The sequence below is a fragment of the Anastrepha obliqua genome, chromosome 2 (assembly GCF_027943255.1).
Source record: "Anastrepha obliqua isolate idAnaObli1 chromosome 2, idAnaObli1_1.0, whole genome shotgun sequence".
Lineage (NCBI taxonomy): Eukaryota > Metazoa > Arthropoda > Insecta > Diptera > Tephritidae > Anastrepha > Anastrepha obliqua.
Window position 1 is genome coordinate 71,339,757 of NC_072893.1, and position 18,444 is coordinate 71,358,200.

Genomic DNA, 18,444 nt, shown 5'->3' on the forward strand with positions numbered 1-18,444 from the left:
GGAGCCGCATCTGGGTTGAGGGTTTTGTTGTTATTGGTTTATTTTTGCGAAAAAATTTAGAGTGCTTTGTAAACTTTTGATGGTCGAAAGTCCACTTTTAATTGCTTGGTGAAAGCGCTGTAAACAGCGTAAGGGAAGCTTTTAAATCCTCATCAAATTTAATGGGAGGTAAAATGGGCTTAATTATCCCAACTTATTGAATGGTTTTTAACGATCAGTTTAGCAAGTAACGAGCAAACAAAATAAACATTTTTATATTGAAGAAAAAAAAATAATATTTACGATACTAATAAAACGACTGTTTTTAATAAATAAATTGTAAATTTGGTTGGCCTAATAGTAAAAAGTAGTAATGCTGAGATCAAACATTAGAGCTACAGTCTATCAGATGGTAATGTGACCGGCAAAATTCTAACTTTAAGTTCCGTTATAAAAGAATTTAAATGCTGTTAAGTAAACGTATCCGTTTTTGGCAGTAGACATTGTGCAATTTGTTAAAGGTCCGAAAATGTCACGTACATCTGCAGCAAAATATTTAAATAAGTCGAAGACGTTTATAAATAAACGGTTGCAACGGTGTACCGAAGTTAAAAACATTGGCGACTTCCTCGGACGAGGCCCAAAGAAAAAAAATATTTCTCCAAAGCAATATTAGAAGATCTTTGATTTGCTGTGACAAAACCGAATTTATCGTTGCGTGAAGCTGATGCAGTTTTAAGGCAAAGTGTTGCTAATGTATCCAAAGACACGATTCGAGGGCGTTTACGTGCAGAAGACCTAAAGCCCGGAGCAAATGGAAAAAATCTCTGCTCTCATCATCACACACTGAAAAATGACTTTCGTGGGCTAAGGCAAATTCAGAACGGAAGAGGGCAAACGTAATATTCTCGGCTGAATCTTCCTTTTGGGCGAATGGTTGCATAGGCCAGTTCTTGTGTACTGCTGATAATCGGCAACTTCAATAATAATCGACCTTCAAATCGCCTGATGCCAACTCTATTGCAAATGTTTGGGAAAGAGTTAAGCAAAAACTCAAAGGAAAACAAATATCGACGGTGGTTAAACATTTATCAACACAAATTCTGCTGACTTGGCACTGATCACCTGCACCACTTGTGGAGAAATTAAGACAAAGTATTGGGTATGGAATTAAGCTTCAGTCCTTTCTTAGCGAAAGTTACGAATTATTTAAATAATGAAATAATAGAAGATATGAACATGAATAGATATGTGAAGTCTGTGCCATTGGAACCTCCCACTTTACTCCATTTTTCAGGCAGCTGACGAATTCCTCTGACGAAAAATTCGAGTTCTTTTGACTTGATTCATTCATTGAGACAGTTTGCTCTCGTAAAAAGTTAACCGCTCTCCAAAAAGGGCTGACTGCATTGATTGGAACAGATGGTAATCCGAAGGTGATATGTGTGGACAATACGGCGGGTGAGGTAGGATTTCCCAATTCAGTTCCTCTAATTATTTCTGGACCGATTTAGCAACGTGTGGCCTGGCGTTCTCATGCAGCAAAATCAATTTGCCATGTCTACCGTCCCATTCCGGCCGTTTTTCTTTGTGAACTCGATTCAAACGCATTAGCTGCAGTCGGTAACGATCTCCAGTGATGGTTTGAGATGGTTTAAGGAATTCATAATAGATGACACCATTCTGATTCCACCAGATGCACAACATAACCTTTGAAGCATGAATATTGTTTTTCGCTGTCGATGGACCTGGTTCCCCTGGCATTTTTCATCGCCAGTGACGATGCGATGCAGAAAACTTTTTCTTTTCTGCCGTTCAAGAAGCATCTCACACGTCACCAAAGTCTCTCGATATCAAAATGCCCTCTCCTTCAACTGATGCCGCATCCAGTTACCTGCTTTCTGGACTATTCCCATCACGTGCAAACGTTTACTGACGGTTGATCTGTCAACTTTCAACTCTTTAGACATATCAGCAAGGGTTTTACATCTGTCGTCATCCAATAATTGTTGTAGTTGAGTATCTTCGAATTTTTTCGTTGCCCCTTCGCAATCTTTATCACTCACGTCAAAATTGCCACTTTGGAATCGTCGAAATCACTCTTTACAAGTTGCATTTAATGGAGCATGATTACCGCAAATATTGATCAACATATCAGCAGCGCCACCTCTTTTACATGGGTGGAAACCTATTCCCGTAACCATTTTGTGAGTTTTTTTAGCGCCATGGGCCCTGTTTCTGTATGGAATTTGAGCTCGTTGTGTCGTAATCTTTGAATGATATTTTGCCATATCTTCAGCTGAGCAGAGATTTACTCTTCCACATTATCCCGCATTTCGATCGCTTCAAGGTAGGTGAAGATAGGTGAAATGGTTGAAGTGCCGATGTGGCACTCCTCAACTAGCACTAAAGCGCCGTTTTCATACCATTATGGGACCTCCAACACCCAGAGCTGTTGATATAATGGAGGAGATTGACTGGATTTAGGTTGGCGCACTGCCCCAGGCTGTCGAAGAAAGGAGCACACAGTGATCTTAGCCGTCTAGCTACCAAACCCGGACATTTACAGACAAAATGCTCCACCAGTCTATTTCTCTGAAAGGTCGCCACAGCTTCTGCGATGATCGCTTATACTGTTGTTATATTTTTTTTTTGGTAAACCATCCCTAGCTTTTGCAAAATGTGCCGCTTCATTGTATCTGCGTTTGATTAAAGACGTAAAAAATATATTTTCAAATTAGTTGTTTCATCATACTAATTTTCAAACCCTTCTAAATATAAAAAAAAATTAATGTAGCTGTAGGATGAATGTCCGGTATGTATTCCTAACACGTTACAATTACGATGACGTGCTTACGTATGCCCGGTCAAAAAGATGCCAGAAGCCAAACATTTCTAGCGCTGAGGTCGGGGTTGTGTATCCAAAAATCGTATTTATTAACCTGTTTGACTCATATTCAGCATATGTATTACTTATGAATGTGAAGATAAATAATTAGAGAAGACGGGCTACTGCCCCATACAGTCGAAAGTCATTGAGGCTTTTAAAAAATTGTTTTCCATACATATAGAACCAATAAACCTTAGCTTTTTCCGAAATTATTTCGATTTTATGGCTGTGCCACATACAAACATATAAACTTACGGGCAAAATAAAACAATCGTAAAACGAATAGACGAAAGTTTCTTTATATGGAGGAAAAGCGCAACACCGCCACCGGAAAAAAGATTGTCCAAAATCAACGAAAATTTTGTGACACTTTGGACTTGCGCTTTATTGCGCTAAAATTGAATGGTCCATAAAACTGCATACGCGAAGTTTGCTAGAAATTCTAATTGAAAAGTTTGAAAATTGCATAGAAATTTCTCGAATTTTCATAAATCTTTCACTAAGACTGAAACTGTGATTTATCTAAAAATTTGCTGTAAAATAAGCTACATTTTTTTGAAACCATGAAAATTGGGAAAAAAATAAAAGTAGTGAAAGCGATCACTTTGTCTAAAGATTCTGTTATTTCTATTATTTTGTCTGTAAATGTATGCAAGCGCAGTTGTATGTATGTTTCTAGAAATTGTGTGCTTCTACAGGCTGTGCTCATTCTTGAAATTCCTGCTTCATTTTCATCTGTCATCTGTCATCTAATTTATTTCATTTTCTCTTTTTGTCGCTCATACAAAGAGACAATTCCATACAATTACTCGATTCGTATTTCATATTTTTGTCAAGCTATTTATTTTTCCAACTCGTCCATTGCTTTTATGTTTATTTCTTTTATTGCGCACATTTTGAGCTACTTTAAGACAATTCACAGCACTTGCCATAGCTGGTTTTTCTGTTTGTGTTCTATCACACACTTACGATAGTGTATGTATGAGTGTGGGCCCCTGCCCGTTTGCAAATGTGTATGAACGCTTAAAAGTAATTGTTTGCATTTACGACATACTAAAGTGTCAACACACTCAATTTAAAACAACAAAAAAACAAACGTTTCTATTCTGCTGACTTGGCACAATCAGCATGCAGTCCAACGCTCCTCCCTGTCACAATGTTTCCGCTTCCGCTCAAAATATTCGCTTTATGTGTTCTTGTGTGCCTGTGTCGCAATTTTGGACCGCAATTGCTTTCGCTTTGGTAAATCTTTCAACTTTACAATGCTGCCACCTCATTTTTTTCTACCAAGGCCAGCTTTGGCCCCGTTAAATCTTGAGTCGAAATCTTAAATATCTTTTTACTTATTTGTAAAGTAATGTACACAATGCCATTGTCTGCCGAGGGGCGACCGCTATTAGAAAGAACTTTTTCTATCATTTTGCTGTTTCATGTACTGAGATTCGAACATACGTACTTCCGAATGGTAGTTTCGCACCAATCCATTTTTGAAATTTATTCACGATTATAAGCTTCTGACTCCAGACTCTTGGATATTTATTCATGTGGTATTTAATACTCTTTTCAGGCTTTCTAGGTAACTTTCTTTCCAAAGGCCTGAAAACCAATCAATTGGAGGTGAACACTGATGAAAAAACGTTACGACCAATTGCTCGTTTAAAAGAACCGCGTGATCTTTTCGCCCTGCCGAAAGACAAGGATCATGACTGCTCACAGCAGGCCCCCAGATGGCCGATCGAGTGTCAGGTGAGTGATTGGCAAGAAATAAAAAATATATAATAAAAAAAAGTAGAATAAAAAATCATAGCAGAGCATGAAAGAAGGTCCGCTAAAGGGTGGGTCAATTTTTTTTCTTTTTGAGATAATTTCAGAGCAACAGCCGAGTATTAGTCTTGAATTGTATACCCTCAAATAGTAGTACAATGGTCTACTGACTGAGTGCTTGGACTTGTCCAACCCCCCACAAATCTAATCTATACCCTCAAATGAATGCCACCGGAATTTAAAAATATTAATCCACAGCTCTACTGGGACAATAAAATATTCGCATGCGGCAGGGCAGCACTAGATTGATTCTGCTTTGATATTCAGGAAGAAAAAAACTGAGACTGGATTTGCGGCTGTAATGGAAATTGAAAACACAAAAGGGATTTCGTTGTTGTTAATGGAATCTATTTTTATTTCTTTTATTTCTTTTTTTTATTTTTTATGTTTTTTTTTCAATTTTCCTATCTAACTACGAGTACAATGCGTCGCATACGTAAATCTCTACACACGTGGTGGGATGTTGGAAATTGAATTCATGTCAAAAATCGTGCAAACAAAAATCAATATGCGTAACGCAAAAGCGAGAAACTGCATAAGTAAGGGAATTCGTTTATGTAGATATGTACATATGTAAGCTCTATACGATTACATACCCTACAGAGAAAACTTGCACCAGTGACAAAATTTGCTGCTTCACTGGATTTTAGATAGTGCAAAAGTTGCTGACGTATCTAACACTTATAGTATTATTAGCATTGTGGTGCCCTTTAGACTCAACGGGATACAGAAAATCAAACTTAGGTTATTCGGGGCATTGTGATGTCGATTTTCTTGATGAGAATTTCCAAATTCCAAATATCCGTTACGTTAAAGTCTGCCAGGCATTCAAAGAAGCGTTTGCTAAGCTAAAAAGACAGCCAGAGCGGTACAGTGACAGAGGTAAAACTCGATGCCCTCCATCTCTTCCTCATCTATATATGAGTACATATGTATATTGGCCTCTTAATGCACTGACACATGTTCCTCCGGTAGATTTCTAAGAAGATGGCATATGATTTATGGTCAGACCAGTCTATTATTGCGACAAACACAGTTTACTTCGGGGAGAACTGATTACATCATCACAACGGTGACATTCAATAGGAATTTTGATACTCTCTTTCAATTTCGGGAGGAATCGAGTAAGACTCTTTTACTAAACAACGTCGACATTACAGTCCACACAGAGGGTTCAAAAATGGATTTTGGTGTTGGAGCTGGTACACATTTACAGACTTAGAATTGAAAAATCTGTTCGTCTTCCCAATACTTGCTGTGTCTGGCAATAGCGACAAGCTTCCCCTAAGACTTCTAATTGCAGACTTCTCTTTTAAGTGCATTATCGCTATTCTTTCGAATAACCAAGCTACGATTCAGGCTTAATATGGGTTCCGGTACATCGGAACATTTAAGGAAAAGAAAAGGCAAACGCACTGGCAAGAAGGGGATCTGCCATGAATGAAATTCTTGCAGAATTGGTATGCACACTACCGGATGCCAACAAGAATGCCGGCTCCTCAAAATATCTACGTATAAATATGAAACGAACTGATGCAGGTAGACTCACGGCAGTGATAACTTGCTTCTTATCAATCTGTGAATGTGAAGCAATGTTCCATAAAGAACGAAGTTAGATGAATATATTCTCCAATGAGCACTCATTGGAGGCCAAAGTGGCCGAAACGCTTACTAGGTGGATTTTGCACAAAATCTTTCCTTTGAATCTCTGATGTCAATATGAGTTAAGTCGACCTCGCGGTAGATTGGCTTTTATATCTACATCGTAATGGCCTGGAACCCTTGCTGCGCCATCTCGTTAAGAGATCGTGTGGCCATCAGTGACGATGTAGAAATTATACCACACCGCCTTTAAGGTAGCCATAAGCTAAACATGAAGATGTTCAACAATCAAGCAGCCGAAAATGACGTGCCTAGGTTTTGCGAATAGATGTCACCTCCAAACCCATCCACCGCGCTTTGACCCAACTGTGCACAAATGGATGCATCCGCTGCATAATCTAACCTCCGTTCAGTCTAAGCTCCCTGCCAGTCAAATCAAGAATTTAGTATCTACAGGGCGAGTTGGAAGGCTATCATCGGCGGTTTCCATAGGGAAGGCAATCATTAGTTCAGTTACGATTGTGCTTACTAACAATTTATTTTAATTTTTTTTTTTTGTTTTAATTTTTTCATGGGAGCGGTTAACACCGAAATTCAGAAATCAAGAAAAATATTATGAGCACAAAATTTATTTATTTTTTAATTCACACTACAGCAAAAACGGGTTGCAAAAGAAACTAAATATTATTTGACGGACGCGGAAACGCGGACGCGATCTAAATCATATCTGAATCATGTCTAAGTCAATGAAAAAGAGACGCGGACGGTAATTAGTTTGAATTTTAGTACCTCATCTAGCAAAACACACCAGTAGTTTACATTGGAAAAGATAAGAAATGCGAACTAGTCACTGTGTCGCATTCATTACATAGTTGCGCACCAGTTCGTCACCGAGAATTTCCCCGTTGGGTATACTCAACTCACTTTTTATGCTTATGTGTGAGTTGGTTTTTGTAAAACGATAAACTCATAAATTTCAATCTGACGCGCGCATAATGTACAAATGTTTTTGTACGTACGAGACCCCAATGGTCCACACTTCGGGTGGCTGTTTGCCTTCATTGAAGGCGTTCGTGCTAGTGTTTATGTGGGTGTGCGTCTAAAAATTGAATTAGTTTGCAGCTGTTTACGCCGCTGAGCTGCCTGCCACAACGACGACGGTGAGTGGTTTACTTTAATGTGACCCGCATAAGTCGAAGCATATGGAGTAGCCCTTTCCGAACGCCAACCCCTTACTAGCTGAGGATGTGGGGAAAAGAATCAGTATGTACATGGCGACTAAGGCCCATCCACCCACATGTAGCACTTAAAGATATCCTTGCGGGTTGGCGCGTTGGCTCTCATGCGTACAAATAATGATTGATGATCTCCAACATTCAATGTGCTTTGATGGTGAGTTTTATTTATTTTACTTCACCAATATATTCCTTTGCTTGCTTAGCTACCTATGTATGTATGTGTGTACCTACAAGTGTTTGCTTCCATGAACGAGGGAAAAAGTTAAAGAGGTCGATGTCAGTACTTTAAATTCTGTTTTGCGGTTAAGTGGCAGGGTGAGGTGGTGGTTAGAAGTGGAGCAGTGGGATATTTATTTTTATTATGACGGTTGTCTGTCGAGATTTCGCTGTACTCTAGAGACCAAATGTGTAATTCTATTACATAAAACATGCGTATACACATATTTACATATATTTATGTGTTATTGAGGTCAGAATTTTATGTGCTTAATTTTTCTTGTGACTGCAAGTAGAAATCAATAAGACAGATGTAAGCCAGACTTTTTATGACTTACGATTGAGATGATGTTATAGGATTTGTGCTATAGGCAATTTTTTGGCAACAATATTTGGCAATATTCACAGTAGATACTACATTCCATGTCATTTTGTTGTGCATTTTAACAAATTAAAATAAAAAGTAGGTTCAACGTTTTAGGTGTTTAGAATCTTTTCTTTCTTTTATTAAAAAAGGTAAAAAGGAAAAAGGAAAAAAAGAGGGAAGTAAAAGGTTGAGGAAATAATAAGCATCAGAATATAAAGATGAGGATAAAGGTAGGATAAAGATAAAAATAAGGATAAAGATAAAGATAAGGATAAGCATAAATATGAAGATACAGATAAAGATAAAGATAAGGATAAAGATAAAGATAAAGATAAAGATAAAGATAAAGATAAAGATGAAGATAAAGATAATGATAGAAATAAAGATAAAGATGAAGATAAAGATAATGATAGAAATAAAGATAAAGATAAAAATGAAGATAAGGATAAGAATAAATATAAAGATAAAGATATAAATAAAAGTATTTCGTATTTAATTTTCATAATTTTTAATGAAAATATTGCTCATTCTATTACAAAAACCTTGTATTTGTTGCAAATAGCAAACAAAAATCACGAAATTTTCTTAAGAGGGTCAAACTTTTTTTTCTGGTGCCGTTTTCAATATGAACGAGTTTCAAGCATTCGCTTGCATAAAGTTCGTCTAATGGGCTAAAGAATAATTGGCTGAAAATAAGAATTTTTAAATTCCAAACTTCCAAGAGCTCAGTCGCCCAGTCTTGAGAGAAGAACTTATATATAAATGGAGGTACTTAAAGGATGTTTTGAGCAAAACTACATTCCCATTAACTGTGTCTAATTTCCATGAAGCTATGCTTGCTCCACCTTTCTTGCAATAGAAAAGTATCTTTGGCATGAGATAAAGCAAGTCTAACTGGCGACGAATCATGGGTATATGGTTATGAAATCGAAAGGAAATCCCAATCAACCCAGTGGAAGAGTCCAGGAGAACCAAGAGTCGATAGCATAAAATCGCCGGACACTCAAAAACTAATCTTATTAATGCCTCTCACAAACAAACTAAAAATGCTGTATTGCTAAAACCGTGAACATATCTTCGAGATGAGTGTACCAACATTTAAAAAAAAAATAATAATCGAAAGTCGATTGTACGTAGTCCGCGAAATGTGAAAATTCACCTTATTTTTTGAACAGACCTCACACATGTACAAATATTAAGTAATTATTGACGATCTACAAATATAATTTTGATTACTTGGTCCATTTCGAAGGTAGGAAAGTAGTTGTAGTTAATAGAAATATTCGGGCAAATTTAATTTTTATATCAACCTATGCATTACAGTACGCCAAATGAATGATTTCCATACAAATCGATCCTCTCTAATTGTCATAGTTGTATGTATTTACACTATGTCTATACCAAATGGCAAAAATTAGCTTGCAAAAAGCTTTCTTATGCACTCCCACGCCCAGTAACTTTGTGTGGTTGACAATTTTGTGGAACACTTTAAGCCTCTAAACGACTTTGTTAATGAATTTGCGCTGTACTTGTTTTGAGAAAGGGTCAAAAATGTTCACTTAGGTAAGAGGCACAAATTAAAATGTACTAACGCAAACTTCTTCTTTCAATTCTATTATCAAAATCTGAAGACAGAAATTATAATTGAAGTCGTTTTATACATAATATATTCGATAGACTTTCGTAGATTCCCGCTTTCGCCCGAAATTGGACTATTTTTTGGGGGAAGCCGGTAAGGACAAATGCTATGCGAACCATCCAGAGACGATTGATCGATTGATGCTTTAAAACACGAAATCGAAGTTGCCATTCATGAAATTCGTTTTTTTTTTATAGCCGATTCAAAGAGCAAATTTTACATGGCCCACCCTATACCTTCGGAAAAATTAATTCTGAAGACTTCTGCTTTCACAGTTATTAGTGATAATTCGTGTTAAGTACACGTTTTGTAAAATTGTTGGACCGCTAATGAATGCTAAGCTGCAATTAAGTACAACTCTAGTATTTTTCATTTCTTCTTTTTTACGTTATGATTCGAATAATACTAAGGTAAATATTTATTACACATTTTCTGCTGTGTTAAACATTTTGTGTAAAGCTTTGCTAATTCTCGCTAATTATTTTACACGCTTTAATCTCAGCAAAGTACGAAACATAACATTTTACTAACGCTTTTGATGTATAACAACTTTCATTATTTATACTTTCACTTACAAGATATAAAGCTGTAAAAACAACAACACTTCTTGCTGTTTGTGGCGGAAAGTGAGAAACTAAATATTATATTTTCATACTACCCCCCTTGCGACCTCGTTGTTAAGTATAGTAAGCGTTAGAATATGAGTTTGCTAACGCAAAACTATTACACAAGAACCCACACATACAACCATACATATGTAGGCACGCTACTCTAAGATAGTACAAATTTATTTCACTTATGCATTGGCTAGTCTAAAATGTTGGATAAAAAATTTGCCGCTGAAAGGCACAGTTTACTATACAGTTACTTTTTTTCAATTTTCAATTTCCAGTTTAATTTATTTGCACGCAATTTCCAATCAGTAAAATATTTGTTGACTGACGTTGGGTGAATGCACGAAGAAGTAATTGAATTACGTATACGCACCGGTGCCCCAAAATCTGAAACTCATAAGTAATTCGTATTGCTTTAAAATTCGACACACATAAATAAATTAATAGGCAAATCAAATTGCACAGTTCAAGCAAAGAGACAAGCATGCAAAAGCTGAAATCTGTTGAATACTATGTAAAGAAAATCTCTACGTTTCATAAGCCAACGGCAGCAGTGTGTACAGGAAGTCGACTAGTTAGACAACTACCGCATTAAAACGCGTAATCAGAGACGCGTAGGCTATCACGGCTTTCCATTAACAGCGGTAACAAAAACAAACACAAAACAAAAAAAGCCATTTAATCTACGCTTTACTCATACGCTACTCGTAGTGGAGGCGCAGAGGCGCACATAGATGAGTAGACTCGTGTGTGACTACCATAAGATGGATCTTGGGTTCAAATTAACTGTGAGCATTAAATAGCAACTGCTAGAAAAAATAATAGTTAATAGTTTTGCGCCTTCGATTGCACACCTGTCGTAAAAAGCTTTTCCTAAATCCCATCGGTTTTTCTAAGGCGTCACAAAAGTCTACGTTTCCCTTTTTTTTTTTGATAAAATCTAGACGCACTGCTCAAATTGGAAAAAGATTTCGGTTATACTCCTCGCAAAGGATGTATACGCCAATTATGTGCCTATCTGTGTATATAAGTGTTTTCTCATGGGAGTCTTATCCGCGCAAGAAAAGTGCGTGCAGCTGAAAGAGTGATAAAGATTTGATGCGAAGATTATGCGCGAACGGGCATGAGACTTAAAAAGGGAAGAGCGAGATTGAAGGGAAAAGTACTGAAAGCAGGCTCACTACAAGGATGGCAGTTCAAAGGCGAATAGGGCGAAGAGACAATGAGTTTCTGGTCATAAGAATAAGCTCCAAATAAACGCAAACAAAAAATGGTGAAAGTTAATTTCAGCAGCGTGAAAATTGCCTAGTATTTTACTTATCTCTGTTACTCGTATGCACTGCGAACTCAAGTTGCTTACCTTCTTTAGAGCTTTTACTGACGTGAAGCCAACACAATAATGAACATCTCTGCTGCGACACGAGAGAGGTGGCGCAAATTATTTGCTCTACATAAGTGAATAAAAACAAAAAGGGATGAATGAACGGTAGAATAGAGAAGTGGGAGCAGTAAGACGAAGTGTATAAAATCTCAATGACTTCATAGCCACAATATGCTGTGCAAGCACTTTAACTACTCAGACTCTGAAGTTCAGCACCATACTCGAGCACATCACCACTTGCCGTGCTTTTAGCCGCAATGTCTCAAGCAGCTGCACAAGAAACGAAATTTGCAGCGCCCTGGGTCGTTGTAGTCTCCACAGCACCACCTCCAAGTCGACTGGTGTTAATTAAGCGTCAAACACGCAGCAGTCAGCAAAACAAACAATGTCTTCGATCCTTTCCACTCTGGCACAGAGAATCATTCTATTCAGGTTTGCTACAAAGTACTCGCAATCTCATGCCATGTCATGGAACAAATGTTAGTGGGGATATATAATTTCTTTGTTATCAGCACACACACACACATTTTAAATGCATTGGGGTAAGCAAGTAGCAGCAGTTAAATGACAAATGGTAAGAAAACAGGGAGCAGGGACACAATTCAGCATCTCCGAATTAATTCATCTTTCTCCTACCTCGAATGCTTCAATTTATATGCGCATTTTTATTCAGTCTATGATTTACTTTGTTGCAGCATTTAAACGCAGACTCAGTTAAGTTTTAACTGCAGTCATAAGACGTGGCAATGAAAAATAATGACAAGCCATTTGTTGCAGCAACATTGAAATTTATGTTATTTGAAAACTTTTCACAGTTCTTTATTCGAGGCAATACGCGGTATACGGCGATACGTTATTGACGTTTCTGTGCCGACGCGTTGTTGTTTCGCACACTCAAACGTAATTGTAGCTAATTGTGTTCTTCATGAATATGACACAGTTGATTTGAAAGGAAAAATAGACGACGTTTTCTTTCGCAATTTATATTCGAAACTGTGCACTAAAAATAACTAATATATGAAATAAAAGCATAACCGGCTCTGACAACTGTTAGTAAAAAATTTTAATTTTTAATATAAATATACAGGTTGTCGGATGGCAGAATTAGTATTAAAAGCTAAATTATTTCAATAACTGTTCCTAAGAAGACATGTGCGAATTTTACTTCATTTTTTTTAATTACTGGGTGCTTCAATAAGGTTTGTAGTTCGACAAGAAGACGTTGCTACTAGCCTACATTTTTTTGTCATGGTGGTACTCTATTCATATGTACGCAGATGAAGCTTCATTTTACTTTGTGAATTCATTCTTGGTTGATAAGCCATTTAGTATCGACGTGTCACAGTATTTTCTACAATGAACAAAAATCAAGCATCGTGTAGTGATTGAATTTTTATTTGTGGAAGGCTTATAACAGTAAAAAGATAGGTAGCTGAATTTAAACGTGGTCTTACAAGCCTTGAAGACGATCCACGTCCGAAAAATACAAAAAAATTGTAAAATCATCGAGTGACGGAAAGAGATTTAGTAAAAGCCCTGGGCATCTCATTGGGCAGTGTAAGCAATATTTTGATTGAAGTATTGGGTTTCAAAAAGCTGTGTGCGCAATGGGTGCCGCATTCGCTAACAATGGAACTAAAACACATTCGAATGCGACGTTCTCAACAACATTTAGAACACTTTTGAAATGATAAAGTGAATTTTGTGCGTCGATTCCTCACTATGAATGAGATTTAAGTCACCATGGTCCTTATTTAAGGGGTTAGGTGGGTTACAGAGGTTCAAAAAAAGGGTATTTTTACTATTTTTTTTTTAATATTTACAATCATATATTTTATTTAAATAATTCAGCATAGCAAAGATATATATTTAAACGGTATTTTGTGAAATTTTTATTTAAAAATTCCGAAAACTCAGCCGTTGGTACCTCATCTCCCTTAACGTCTCACAAAAAAATGCTCTTGCCGTGGACAGCATAACTCATTATTGGTTCATTTAAAATCAAAAAACCAAAAATATTTCGTTAGAACATGGATAAATCTCGTTACTGGACGAAGGAAAAAAAAATAAAATTTAATTTGAATTTTTGACAGACTTTGAACAAAAAAACACATTTTTTGGTCAAATTTTCGTCATGTGTTGGCTCGAAAAAATTAGTTGTAATAAAAATAAAAAAAAATCCTTCGTTCAATAACTTGATAATGTTATTCCAAAGATGTGTGCAAAATTTGAACAAAATGGCTTCATAACTTTTCGAGAAATCGTGTCCACCGACTTAAAAAATCGAGTTTTGAGATAAACGCGTATACCTGCGAAACGCTGCACTGACATGGCCTGATGGGCGGAACTTCTGAAGGGTCTATCTCGTAGAATTTTACTCGGATCAATTTGAAATTTTAGGAGAATATTTTAAACATATTATACTATTTAATAAGACAAAAAAAAAAAAATCGATTTTTTGAAATTTTCAAACCCACCTAACCCCTTAAAACAAGAGGCTAATGAATGGAGAAATCCTGGTTCTTCGGCTCCGAAACGAGTTCATGCCCAGCATCAGTTTTTTCGGATGCGAAAGGAGTTTTGCTTTTGGGACTACTTGCAAACTGGTACAGCAATAAATTCTGAATATTATTGTAACTTTTTAGACCAGCTGAAGAAAAAATTCATGAAAAAGGACGCAGTTCGCAAAAGAAAATAATTATTTTTCATCAGGAAATGCGCCGCGTCACATAATCATTTTGACAATGGCTAAAATCTATGAATTAAAGTTCGAATCGTTGGACCATCCAGCCCATTCAGCAGATTTAGCCCCTTCAATCTGTTTCAAGACCTAAAAAGATTCATGCATGGAAAGCGTTTTACATCAAATGACGAGGTCATAACAGCTGTGAAAGCGTATTTAATAGCCCTTCCAGATTCTCACTTCAGGAATGGAATTCATAAAAAGAAATCTCATTGGAAAAAGTGTACTGATGTTCAGTCAGACTGTACTGAATAATAAAGTGCATTTCAAACCATAAAATTTGAGTTTTTCTTATCGAACCGCAAAATTTATTGAACAACTTAAAGCTTGCAGTTCAATTTTAACGTTGAAAAAAAAGACTTATCCAAAAATTGTAAAATGATAAATGATATCTCGTTGGTGAAATAGGGCCCAGACTTACAGCCCGCAACAAAACGATAACATTTTAACCAGTTTTGACTATTTTCTTTTGCTTTTTTAAATGTTCACTATTTCTGATTTTTTTTTTTTTTTGGAAAAGCCTTATAAACCCAAACTATATATAAAAATAGAACAAAAACCACAAATTCATCATCCAAGGATTGAAATTACTCCGCAATTACGTAATTTTCAGTTTATCTCTCGTTACAGCTCTGAACTTGAACAGATGTGTGGTACGGCAGATAGCGCAATCGAATGTTTTGCTCCTCTCCAAGCTACGTTTCATTACTACCAGTAGTTCGGAGAAATAGGCCATAACAATTTTAAGAGATAAACATAGAGAGCTCCTCTGTACTTGGAGTTGTAGCAAAAAGTTTTGAGACGGTCGGAGCGCTATTTATGAAATTATTCCAGCTACCGCTACTGCTCTCGCTTCTGTTGCTCTGCTACAACTCGCACAGCTGCTATTTAGATATTTTTTGTTTTTGTGTTGTTCGACGCATTTGGGGTGCTACATTCAAAGTTTTTTTTTCTTGAATTATAATTAAAATGGCAAAACGGCAGGATACGGCATATTTTGTAAGATCAAATTGTATTTTAAAAGGTTACAGACTACCGTTATTACGGCAGCTTCTAGTTTTTTATGGTTTCTATCGTCCTATTTTTTAAATTGTGTTGAATCTTTTCAGTTTTGAATCGATGGTTTCATATTTCTTTTATTGTATTTAGTTTTTATTTGCTAATTAAGTTCCGTTTGATTTTGCGTATGTTTTTATGTTTATTCGGGGAGCCATTTTGTAACTGATTGAAAATATAACCGAAAAATTATGTAGTGTAGGTTGGTTTTTTATAATTTTTTTACCTGGCGGTGTTATGCACTTCCTTCCATAAAAAAATCTACTTTGTACATGCAATACCGCATAGCTATTTCTCTAACAGTTGTAGAAATGAGTACGACATAGAGTGTACTCAGCATTTTCCTTGCGAATATTGTGATTTTCAGATTTCTGGGCAGCAACTGCTTCACGCACCTGAGCGTGCTTGATAAATATAGGTATACACAAATACGTTGGTAAAACCAAACTAATCGCGCTGATTTATGGGCGATTTCCATCAACTCTTTTTGAAGCAGCCCATCTACTTCTATGATACATTTAATATAATTTTATTGGCCTTTATCGTCTATTTCCAATGATGCATTTTTTAATGACATTTCCTACTTATAAGCTAAATTACTATTTATTTATAAGTATAATTGGCATGTTCAAAAAAGATGACTTTACTTTTCTCCAAAACCATTCACCAATATTTATCACATCCATTTCAAAGTAATATTCTCAGATATAATAAATATCTGGCAAAAAATTTCCAATCGAAGCACTTCTTTTGTTCGCTTTATATTTAGTAATGCTTTGAGCTTTTCCAGCGATGCGGACAAAATCGCAAGATCTTTACTCTTCCATTGAAATGATTGATGTTTTGCCAGCAGTAATAAGCTTTGACAGATTTTGATGGCAGTCAACTGCTCCTGAGCGTTGCTCTTACGTCGATTATTTGGTAAAAAATTGCAATTTCGGAACAAAAACAAAAAAAAGGCGCCAAAATAAGGAAATTTACGGCCGAAAAATGGGCATCGGCAACAAAAAAAGTAAAACCAAAATCGTCATAATTTTTCAGAAGAATAACAACATTCGGTAAAAACAAAACAAAAAATACTAAAAATAAATTCCGCAGAAAGCGAAGCGCTCCGTAGTTTAAGTTGGGCAGACTAAAAAGGAGGCTAATTTGAATACTTTTAAAAAGCAAAAAGATACAGAGGGAAGTGTTGCTAAGAACAAAGAAGCAAATAGCGCCAGGAAATATAATGAATAAAATATAATTTTGAAATATTCGAGCGCTTCACTAAAAAATAAAAGCAAGATCGGCACCGTCCCAGAAGACAAAAAACAAAGAAAAAACAAAAATGCTTCAGAAGGAGAGATGTTCCGCGATTTAAGCTGGGTAGAATTAAATGGAGGCTAGTTTGAATACTTTTAAAAAGCAAAGAGATCTGTTTTCACATTTTCACGGATGATTCCAGGGTCGAGTAGGGCTTGGGTTCTTGGGTCTACGTGGAATCAGCGGGGCAAAACTGTACTTTACTCTTGGAATGCATGCACCTGCGTTTCAAGCGGAGGCGTATGCAATTCAAGAAGCGATAAACTTTGTTGCGAAAAACAGATAGAGAGGCAGATCTGTATGTGCCTGCAGCGACAGCAAAACTGCGCTCATGGCCTTAGACAGCCCCCCAACCACATCCGGGGTAGTCGAGTCCTGTAAATCTAGGCTGAACTATGTCGGCAGATATGGGTCCCGGGACACGTGGGAGTCGTGAGTAACGAGACCTCTGACTCCTTAGCTAGGATGGACTCTGAGGCCAACTTCTTTGGCCCAGAGCTCGTTTCGTCATTCCCTTCTGCAGCCATCAAAGCCACGATTAGCAAATGGGTTACTACAAACCACAAGCGAGCTTGGCAGGCTAAGAGAGGCTGCAGTTGGACTAAACTGATGTTACCTGTGATGTGCGATCGATTGTCGCAAATCCTCCTGTCATTAAGCAGAAGGGCGTGCAGACAGCTGGTTGGACTGATGACGGGTCACTTTCTGTGTGTGAACCACATGGAAAAAGTAGACATCTCAGACAGTGTACTCTGCCCAGCTTGCGAAAAGGAGGATTAGACGGCGGACCACTTTCTATGTGTCTGCCCCGCCTTCGCTCGAATCATGTTTGAGGTCTTTGGCACTGATGTGTTAAGAAGCGACCACCTTAGCTCCTTGGCATCACAAGATCTACTCAGATTTCTTCGGAGGTCGGGTAGATTAAAAAAAAAGGGTAGATATAATAAAAAAGAAAATTTAAAGGGAATCCGAGTGCAGTACAATGGATTTAATTGTGCCTGCTTGTTGCTAGTTGTCCCGACAAAAAAAAGAGGAAATGTTGTTAGGAACAAGGAAGAAAAAAGCGTTTGTCATATAAGCAAAAGACATTTTTTTGGTAATATTTGAGCGCTGCACCTTCTCTTCTTTGCGCAGCTGCTAGGCCAGTCAAAAAGACAGTCTTAAATTTCTTATTTTACAAGCAATTTACAGTTGCGAGGAAAGAAGCAAACCTGTGTCAGGATATTTATTGAGTTTTGCGAACCCCGCTCTTTAAATTTTACAAAAATATGGACACTCCACAAAATACACACTCTTCTGATACACTACACAACCAATTGCATTTATGCATTAAAATTGGCAACCAATTAGTCCAAATAAAAAAATAAAAAAATTTCAATGTTTTATAAATTCTCTAGTATATCGATAAACAAGGCCCTTGGGCGACTCAGTTAATAGTATAATTTTTCATGTTATCCTGTAATTTTCATGCACAAAAATACATACCTCGCTGATTCCTACTCTCATTGCTACCGTTTTTTGTACTCCAATACAACTCGAGTATTTCAAATGCATACCATACCCCATTATTTCCGCATACAGAGTGGTACAGTC

At 36.8% G+C, this 18,444-nt stretch overlaps 2 protein-coding genes across 5 annotated transcripts in view; one reads left to right on the forward strand and one right to left on the reverse strand.

The window, feature by feature from the left end:
* Window positions 1–18,444, reverse strand: part of LOC129237975 (glutamine-dependent NAD(+) synthetase) — a 241,915-nt gene that overhangs the window by 90,264 nt on the left and 133,207 nt on the right. The window lies entirely within an intron of this gene.
* Window positions 1–18,444, forward strand: part of LOC129237974 (cytosolic carboxypeptidase Nna1) — a 208,961-nt gene that overhangs the window by 57,890 nt on the left and 132,627 nt on the right. For all 4 annotated transcript variants that reach the window (XM_054872980.1, XM_054872981.1, XM_054872984.1 and 1 more), the window contains exon 2: window positions 4,437–4,615. In XM_054872980.1, coding sequence (XP_054728955.1) covers window positions 4,437–4,615 — 179 coding nt within the window. The remainder of the gene's footprint in view (window positions 1–4,436; window positions 4,616–18,444) is intronic.